Source organism: Pteropus alecto, unplaced genomic scaffold (assembly GCF_000325575.1).
Source record: "Pteropus alecto unplaced genomic scaffold, ASM32557v1 scaffold35, whole genome shotgun sequence".
NCBI classification, from domain to species: Eukaryota; Metazoa; Chordata; class Mammalia; order Chiroptera; family Pteropodidae; genus Pteropus; species Pteropus alecto.
The window spans coordinates 6,711,086-6,721,388 of NW_006437828.1; the positions used below are offsets into that span (position 1 = coordinate 6,711,086).

General features: G+C 38.9%; 1 protein-coding gene and 1 pseudogene across 1 annotated transcript in view; both read right to left on the reverse strand.

Annotated features, from left to right (window-relative positions):
• Positions 1 to 119, reverse strand: LOC112482196 (annotated as a pseudogene).
• Positions 120 to 835: 716 nt separating this feature from the next.
• The window catches only part of ELF1 (E74 like ETS transcription factor 1), a 70,076-nt gene continuing 60,608 nt past the window's right edge, over positions 836 to 10,303 (reverse strand). Inside the window, exons 9-10 of the mRNA XM_025048995.1 lie at positions 9,985 to 10,303; positions 836 to 2,792 (exon numbers count right to left, since the gene is read on the reverse strand). The exon at positions 9,985 to 10,303 is cut by the window's right edge and continues 50 nt beyond it. Coding sequence (XP_024904763.1) covers positions 2,192 to 2,792; positions 9,985 to 10,303 — 920 coding nt within the window. The 3' untranslated portion in view covers positions 836 to 2,191. The remainder of the gene's footprint in view (positions 2,793 to 9,984) is intronic.

Genomic DNA, 10,303 nt, shown 5'->3' on the forward strand with positions numbered 1-10,303 from the left:
GGCCTACAGCACCCGGTCTTCCTAGGTGGTCTCCCATCCAAGTACTAACCAGGCCCGACCCTACTTAGCTTCCGAGATCAGACGAGATGGGGCTTGTTCAGGGTGGCATGGACATGGTCAGCATCTATTTACTAAGAAGCACCTATGATGTTACTGTCACTGTCCTTAACCTATCAACCTACTTTCCTCACTTTCCATTTATTCTTTACCCCACTGTAGGATTGCATTTGCCCTGTTACCCTGAAATTATTGCTGCAAAAGTCACTAAATAGTAATAAATTTCCATATTGGCAAGTTTCCATCCTTCCTTCACCTCTCCAGCATTTGATAACCTTTTATAACCCACTCTTCCTTTAAACTCTCTATTGCTTTTCATTTTTGGTATTTTGAAAGAATATTAACTGACATGAGAAAATGAATAAGTGGAAGTTACTTCTGTATATAGGGGTATTGGACTGAGATTTTAATTTCCTTATAATATCTATTATTCTAGTCTATTAACCAATTAACTGATCTAATTTCTAATTAGAAAATTTGATTTTAAAAGTATACTTAATATTATTGCTGAGAACATTTCATGTCTCCTAACTTTTGGAGCGTGGTAACCCATTGTGTGCTGTCTAGGAAATGCCATTTGGCAGACAGGAAAAACAAGAGGATGATGCTCTGCAGTTCTAACCGGACTAATGAAGTTTGTTGTTATAAACGTTTAATAACACCATAAATACTAGCAACATTTTCTGTACATTTGTTAAGAAACGTTTGCTTGAAAACACAAACACTGAGAATTTTTACATGATTTATTTAATAATAAACCAATTAAAGATACAAAAAATGCTTAGAGGATTCCAAAATTTAAATTTTTGTTTAAATACAAATTCCCTCTGTAATACGAAAACATATAACATTAGACCTCTAAACATGATTTTTTTTCATCTACAAAAATTTCTCTTTGCTATACTAGAAAATTTGCAGAAAACAATTTTTCTTGTGAAATTAAATGTACATTATTTACAGTTGAAAGAGTAATCTAAAAACTATTCCATTTCAGAAACTTGGATATATATGTATATTATCTTTGTATGCAATCCCCCCACTCCCAATAAAAAAAAATTCAAAATATAAAGCAATTATGCTTTTATAGCAACCGACTACTCAGATTAGCCCAGGGCTTGGTTGCTTTCTGGGCCTTTGAGAGCCTTGACTCTCAGAATAGCAGTGTGTCGTTTAGCACTCAGCAACGAAAGGTGACTAATGGATCGCAGTGCACCAGGGCCTAAAGAGTTAATGAATGAAGTTTAGGGAGAATTCAGGCTCATAGCAGATCTTACAGATAACAGAAGAATAAATTCTATAGGGTCACGAATCTTTCTGCAATATTTTAGCTCCGTGTAATATCAGGGAGGAAGCCGAGAATGTTTTAATTGACATGATTTTCAAATAGGGAAGTTAGAATCATAAAATATAGAACTAGAATGGAAATTGAATATGATCTAGTCTAATCCAATGCATCCCTTCCTTTTAGGAGAACTGAGGTCCAAAAGATCGAGCGGCTGGCCCACGGCGACACAAGGGAGTAGGAGAGCCACTCTCAGGTTGATGCTTTTAGACTGTCCCGCTTCTGAAACAGGGTCAGCCGTGTCGCGGACACATTCCCATTTTTAATGTTTCATTTTATATGTTCATAGTTTATTGTACAGTGCAACCAACTAAAAGTCAATCTAGTGAAATCATAATTTCAACAAAGCATAAAATAGGTGTCTTGCACTTGAAAGAGTCAAGAATTAACTTATATGAGTGGAATGAAAATAGTTCCTATAAAAATTTCCTGTTGTCTTCTATTTAAGTACTGTATTTACAAAAGAATCAGAAAAGATAATACAACGTAAAATTAAAAAAGAAACTTTAAAAATGGTTATGATATAGCAACTGAAAAAAAATCTCAAAAGAATGTCTTCATAGTATAAAATGCCTGTTCCTTCACGACTGAATTCAGAAACACTTGGAGAACAGAGAGAAACAGTTTGGTTTTCCTCCCGCATCTAACAAGTCAAAAGTAACTCTTTTCTTTTTGACAATTAACTACAAAATTAGGAACATCTCTAGAATCTGTCTCAGGACCAGATAGGCTGAATACAATTGGAAGTGTTCGATTAAAAAACAATCACCCATGATTCCTTTGGTATGTTAATTAGAAAGAGCTGGGTTCCAGCAGGTCCTCCTGTTTCACAGCTACCTGAGAGGTGAATCCGTTGGAACTGGAAACCACCATCACGTAGGGTGCTGGCTGTTGCTCAGTTTTCTCAGTGTCTTCTTTCAAAGTATCTTCGCTCTCCTTCTCGGCTTCCTGTTTAAGAGTTTTTGTTTCTTGAGCTCTGATAACCGAAGTGATTACAGTGCCAGGCGGGTGGGCCACCAGTTGCGAATTGCGAGGAGAAAAGGTCACCACCGGTGTGGTAGCAGTGAAGGATGGAGATGAAGCCACACTGACGGCTCCATTGCAAATGGACTGAACGTTGCTAGTGAGAACCTGCTGTACATGGGCCGGGCTCAGGACAATCGAAGGAGGAGAGCCCGGCTTCGGAGACTGTAACACGACATTTTCTTTCAGTACTGTCATGGGCTGTGATGACGGAATGGCTTGTAAGATGAATTTCTGAGACCCGGCACCTGAGGAGGGATCCGTGCTGGCGATAACTGTGGTGATCGGCACTGTCTGGAGTGTGACTGTGTGCAGATGCTGATTCCCAGGAGACACGACCACTGGGACTTGGGTTGGAGCCTGGATGGTCCTATTGAGATGATGAAATAAAAGGAGGAAATTAACATATTCTACATCGTTTAACTTTAACATTTGACAGGTCATTTTGACAAAGCACGAGTTACGTATTTCAAATGCCGAGTCCCGCATTTTTAATATAATGTAAAAAACATTGTGCCAGACTCTGTATGAAACACTGTACATACAGAAATGCCCAACACAGAACTCTCAGGCCATTAACTACAAAAGTCTGCACAAAGCCCCACACTAACACAGACAGAAGAGCCATTTTGCTGGGGAAGGAGGAAGATATCGACATGTTTGGCAGAAGTCACGTATGAGCTGCTTGAAAGAAAATTAGTAATTTTAAAACAGGTGTACTGAATTCACTCTCATTATTTTAATATCTGAGGAATAATGTCATCGACATGCTCATCCACAATTACCAAACTTCATATATTTGTTTTCAACCAATTTTCCTACATCTAGAGAGGAAAAATGCTCAACTAAAATAAAAAATGACTCAGCCTTAAATTCACGTGTGACAGAATTCTCAGAAGAACTATAACAGTTCACGGTTCCGAATGTAATTAACTTGTGAGGGTTCCTTAGGCTGGCAGAGAGCAAAAAATAAAGCCAAACTTTGGCAAAAATACATAAAGGCATGGTTTAGCAGTTTTCTCAGCTCAAATAATTTTCCCAAAATTTAGTCAAAGCTACAATTTAACATAAAATCCTGTAACATAAAACCCAGTTTATGAAAAGCTGTTAAACCCATTTATTAAAGAAAGAGGGGCACAAATAATGAGTCCATCCCATTTCAAAAGTTCACAGCTGTGAAATTTATTAGTTACGACCATTGTTCATATAAAACAAAAGCAGTTGAAAAAACCCAATATATGGACCTCAAGTAGGTTTCCTCTGAATTCTGTAAAGCTATTTTACAGAAGATTACTGCTACTTCAAATGGCTTACAGTCAGATTAGTCCTCATAAACCAAATGTTAATTATTCCCAGGTAAATTTTAGGAAGTTACAGTTACGGTGGCCTGTCACGTATGCGAGAAATGAGATTCTGGAGAAAACAAATGGGCTAGGTGGAAAGATGAAAAAGAACTTAGTGCAACTCAGGAAAAGTTCAAAGGAAGTAGAAAAACACAGGGGACTTAGAGCCCACGCATTCATGCAGGGCACTGACTGCCAAGTTCAGACTGCCACCAAAGTCCCCATTGTCAGGATCCATCTACAGCAGGATGTTAGCAGCTCTTGCGAAGGAAAGAGCAAGTGGAGGATATAAAGCAGGTACTGAAGATTAACAGGTGAGCAGGGTGTGGAGAGGAATAAAGGCCAGAAGTACTAATATTACTGGGCAGACGGGGATGAGTCAGAAGGACACAGAACAACTTTGGGAGCCAAGAGGCTTTTCCAAAGTACCTTATGCCTCTCTTCTCCCCTGCCCACCTTAATCAGGATATCTTGGCTGGCATCTGAGCCTGGGTATGGTACCTTACCCAGTAGCCAGATACCATTTTTCGAATAAAAAAGATCCAAGGGCTTCTTATGTCAAGAATTCATGTACGTGTACATATAGATAAAACAGTACTTGGCATACAGTAAGCACAAAGACTGTTATCTGTAAAGATGTACAGCCTTGCCACCCTATTAATACTATTATCCTCATTTTACATATGGAAAAATTAATGCACAAAGAGGTTGAACGGTTTGCATAAGGTGACCAGTTAGATAAGACGTCATCTGACTACAGAACTCATATGCTGAACTATTACAACATACTGTCACGTCCTAAGTCCTGAATAACCAGCTAAAAATGAATATTTACTATTACATCTTTAAACCGTGGACAGCTAAAACTCTTTAATATACACTTCGCCCCTTCCTCTTTCACTCTCTTAGGTGTGGCACAAGCAATAATGTACTTGGAAACCTTCTAAATTGCTAATCAGGGCCTCCACTAGACTTTTGATCAAATTAAAAAACAATGCCCCTCATTGAAACACCTGCCTGCCATCTGCTAGGAAATATGTATACTCATCTACAGTTATTTACAACGTAAATATATGGTTTATTTAGGTAAATTCTAAAACAATTTTCACTAATAAAAACTCAGATTAAAGGATAAAATTATGCAGCCTTTCCCAACCACAGGAATGCAAATATTTTTTCTTAATTAATAATTAAGCTGTCAGTTGTGCCTGGTTAAACTCTATTATATAAAAAAGGTTATACTGTAGTTAACTACTTTTTAAAAATTTCCTATGCTTTTTGTAATTTCGAATTCCTCAGACTTCCTGAAAGATACACAATATAGCCATGCATTGCGTTAACGACAGGGATCCATTCTGAGAAATGAGATTTTGGTAAGCAGACATAGTGTGCTTACCAACCCAGGTGGTCCGGCCTACTGCACGCCTAGGCTCTACGGTGCGGCCTGTTGCTCGTGGGCTAAAACCTGCACAGCATGTTACTGTAATGAAACTGTACACAACTGTAGTACAATGATAAGTATTTGCGTATCTAAGCATAGAAAAGATAAGACACAATATAAGATAAAGAGAGCGGTGCAGGGGGCTGACTGTGAACGGAGCTGACAGGAGCGAAGTCGCTGTGCGTGAGTCAGCGAGCGAGGGACAGTGGGTGTGAAGGCCAGGACACACGGCCCACGACTGCAGGCTTTGTCAGCCCCGTCCCACAAGCCCTTCCCCTACTTCTTTCCAACAGGGTCAGAAACAGGACATCGAAGATGTCAACACTGCTCCGTGAATGGGGGTGTGGGCTGGACGGACTGGAAATACTGGAGAGAAGCTAGCTGGGAGAGGCCTAGATGCCCGTAATAGTGACAGTCAGGAGGGAATGAAGGGTGGCCTGACGATCAGTAGGAATAAGAAATCGCGATGGAGAGCTGAAGGGACACGGGCTCATCATGGCGGTGTGGTTCTGGCTATTGCCTGTTGGAGCATAGGTCAGTTGTCTAAGAAGCTTTGCGCTACTCATAAAAAAGGAAGACGCGTTTAGTATGGAAGGGGTGTAGAACCGGGCTCCGTATCTTGACTTTGGACATTTGTTTTGGTCCCGCTGACTATGGGGCGCAAAGGGCTCTCTGGCGTTGAACTGATGGAAGAAATAAAACCTAACTACTCTTTACATCACTACGACCTGAAAATATTTCCAAAGTACAGGGACGAGCTGGCCCCACACCACCACGGAAAGCTTTTACTCAAGGGGCAGTGGCACTTCACTCTTGTTAAGGTGGCTCCTGCAGACGTGCCCTTGTACAGGATTTTAGGTCCCCAGAGAATTTAGAGCAGTGCACTCTGAAGTCCTGGATCTGGGGGGCGCTGTCCTGCCCTCTGAGGATGTTGAGCTGGGGGACAGGCTCCTCCGTGCGGAATCGGGTCGGTGGCCGGCCGATGGGGACATAACCAGTGCACTCTAGGCTGAGGTGCTGTGGGTAAGAGGGCATCTATTGCCAAGCCCCACAGATGTTGCTCCCACCAGGGAAAAAAAATCCTTCTGAACCACATATTGTTCCATTTCTTACAGGAAATTCAGCTCCATTATAAACTTATGAGACCACTGTCATACACGTGGTCTGTCATTGGCCCAAATGTCGTTATGTGGTACATGACTGCAAACATCTGGCTTTTGTTGAGTATCTACTGAGATGTCAGAAAGTGTCTTTTAATTGTTTATCACCACTTGTAACGTTAAGTATTATCGTTTTTATTTTGTAAATGAGGAAACAGACTCAGAATAGTTACTTAATATAATTCAGTGTCGCATGTAATAATTCACAAGGCTGGACAGCTGAAAGGGTATGCCTACATTCTTCCTACCCCATTACACTGCGTTTAAGGTAACCTACACATTATGCACTTTTAGAAGCTAATTTATTTTTAAAAACTCTAAGAGGAACTATTAGTGCTTGAATAAATATTACAGAGAAATAAGTTATGCTAGGTAGGTATATGGACTTCCAAGTTTACCAAAGTACAATTTTAGAAAAATATTTTACTAGATGTTTATTTTTGTTGTTGTTTCTTTTAATAACATGAAGCCAGAGTCAAGATTAAAATTTGTAAAAACAGAGCACATATACCATAAATCAATTAAGAAAAGCTTAATCAATTTCAACATAGATACATGCAATCATGTGAGATAAAAAGAAATGAGCAAAATAAAGAAATCGAGAAAAGAAAAAACATGTTGCTACTTCATTGTAAATAACTGATAATTCATGCAATTTATGTGAATCAACAGGCAGGATGGCAAATCATTAGGCTCACTGCTTTGGACTAAACTGCATTAAAACACTGTCTCCACCACTTACTAGATGTGACCAGGCTCCTTGGCCTCTCCTTGCCTCGGTTTCCTCATCTGTAAAATAGGAATAGTATTACCTACACCTCATTGAGCAGTGAGGATTCTATACATTAACACAGGTAAAGTGTATGAAATATAGTGTTTTCAAAGTGTCAGCGCTTGCTGTTGCATTAATTTAATAATTAGCCTAATTTTAGGTCATATATTCCACCTTCTCAACTACAGAGGAAAAATCTTTAAAAGGTCTTTGACTTTATTAATAAGTAGTTCTAAAATCAAAACGATATGTAGCCGAACTATAGTTAATTTTCTTAGAAGTGATAATACGGTTATTTAGGATAATGTCTCTATTCTTGAGTTGCAGGTTGAAATATTTAAGGATAAAATGTCATAATGATGTCAACTTACTTGACAAATAGCCAAACAGAAAAAGGATGTAAACAGAGAGAAAACAAGTAAGGTCAAAAGTTATCAATTGAAAATCTAGGTGTATGGTAAATAAGTATACTATTTTTCATATTTTGAAATTTTTCATAATAAACAGTTCGGGCAATTAAAATGCAAATTAAAAAAAGAAATCACTAATCTGATAATATGTTAAAATTTCATAGTTATGCACAATTTGCTTGAAACTTATTTAACCCTTGTCCTTTCTATATAATAGAAAGAAACAAGATAATAGCAAAACCAGCCATTCTATTCAGCAGCTATCAGTCTTCAAAGTGTTGCTATTTCAAGGAATAGAATTCAATCAAAGGTTAAACTGCTTTAAAATAAGTAGGATTTTTGGGCAGAAAATAAAAGATACAACCAAATGAGAGAAGAATTGTTTGAAAAGTCAATGGAATGATTAAGAATGTATTTGTATACGTACATACATATACATATAGAATGATTTCTCCAAGAAACTATGTTTTAAAGTCTGAAAAATTAAATTTTGTATTTCTTCATTCTTTAAGTAGTCCACTTAGAGAACTCACTGCCCTAAGAGGAGATAAAAGAATGAGTATGCATATTGCCTCAAAATAAATTCCATAAACATGAAGAAGTGTTACATGCCAGATACTATGTTAGGTGCTAGGAAAAGAACAGTGAATAAAATCTGGCGCCTACAGATTTACATATACAGGAGACAGGCATTAAAGTAAACTACAATACCTGGTTTACGTAACTGAGGTGAAGGCAAACAGTCAGCTTTAGCTGGAAGCAAAGAAGGAATTATGAACAGAGGGTGAGAGCTGGCAGCGAGGCCACAGCAACTGGAACACTGTGCCACACAGATCTAACAGAAGCTGCAAAACAGCAACGCAACGAGCTCTGAGTAGTGGTGAGATGCAGGATGGACTGAAGAGGAAAAGACACTAGAAGCGCAACAGGCACAGCCACAGAGTGCTCTTGGACGGGAAAATTCTGAAAGGTACACCAAAACTAATTGCCACATTTTCCTATCTGGCACTGAATCTTATTCAGAACTTGACGTTCAGGGTCATTAAGAATCCATTATAATATTGCGATTTAATATCTTTCAGAGCTAGAGGCAGGTAGTTCTGTTTGGTTGGTTTTATTCTCAAAGTCTATAAAGAACGCTTGGATTGCAGATGCTAAAGAAACCACAGAATCACTCCAAGAAATGGGTCCCGGTGATTAGTTGTGGCCATTGCACGTTTCTTATCAACATAAATACATACGAGATGACAAAGAGCCTAGAAACCAGTGGCAGGACCCACATGCTTCCAACTACTCAGTCATCACATGTAACCAACAGAAATCTGAAGGAAATAGAGAGCTAAATAAGAACTTCTTTAATGTCAGTCAAAGATATATCATTCCTGTCCAATTAAAATGGAAAAAAAAAGCGATCTTTAAATTCCTTGCAAGTCAACGAAAGATTTAAGAGAATTCGATTTCCACAATGTCAAAGCTTTCTATGGACCATACGAAAAGGACTGAATCACCTAAGTCTATTTTGATTCTAGGTAATGTTTACTTACTTCAAGATCGATGGAACAAAAATCTAGTATTTATATCCTGGAATATACAAATGTAAGACTCAAGTTGGCTAATGAGGATAGTCAAAGAATCGTTTTTACTGGATTTGAAAGTGTTCCTATGTTTGATTATATTCATGTTCTGGAAATTCATGACAGTATAAACAGGAAAGTGGCAAGCTACAAACTTTTGTCTAATTTTCTTCGCCTCCCTCCCTTTTCCCATTCTAAATCAGCCAAGACCAGTCCCAAATTTCTGTAGAAGATCAGTCTAAAACAGATAGTGGTTTCTTGGTCAATCTGTTGTTTCATATCTTTCCTGGGGCTATGAGGCAAATTTGCTTTGATTAATCAAAAAAAAAAAAACTATTCTGCTAACTTCTGCCACTCTAAAAGCCTGAAAAAAGACCTTAAATTTTTGTCCTCCCTACCTGTTTGAACTTTGGAACTGTTCCATAATAGGATCGTCCCAAGGAATAATGTTGATTTCTCTGAACTCAGTGCATTCCAAAAGGTCATGACATGTCCATTTACGTTGAATTTTTACATCTTCTGACTCTGTTTGAAAAAAGATCTGAAACCATTCTCTGGGTTTCCCTAGATGTGGCTCCCTTCTCATATGGATCATTCCAGTTATAAAAAGGTGTAGTGGACTCGACTTAAACCAATAGAATAACATCAGGTCATGCCCGAGTTTAAAAATAAAGGAATCACTGATAGAATCAGAGGTCTGATATAATACAGACTGCTGCTGAAACGATCTGCTGACCAAGGGTTCTAGCTTGAAATCTGTATCAATCTTATTTTCACTGTAAATCCTGACTCACTTAACAAATAATGGCTCTGGTCAGGAACATCACATAATAACACACATCGGTACCTTTAGATTTCTCACCTAATGCTTTGAACGGAAGAATTTAATGTTTCGTCTTGCACGCAACTGATTATGGCCGCTTCTCCTTCTGGGACGGATTGCACGGGCTGCACCACATGAACAGTCCGGAAGAGCTGGGTGGGGTAGGGGGACTGCGTGGCTTGCACTGGCCTCAGAACTTCTGACGGCTGGGCGGCTTCCACAGGATCTCTGGACTTCGCAGCTTTAGGATTCCCTGGTTTTAGAACTGTAGTGGCTCCTCCTTTTATCCCTGGACTCGAAGACACTCTTGATCGGCTTGCCTGGTTCCGACTTGAAGTGGTTGTGGCCGACAGTGATG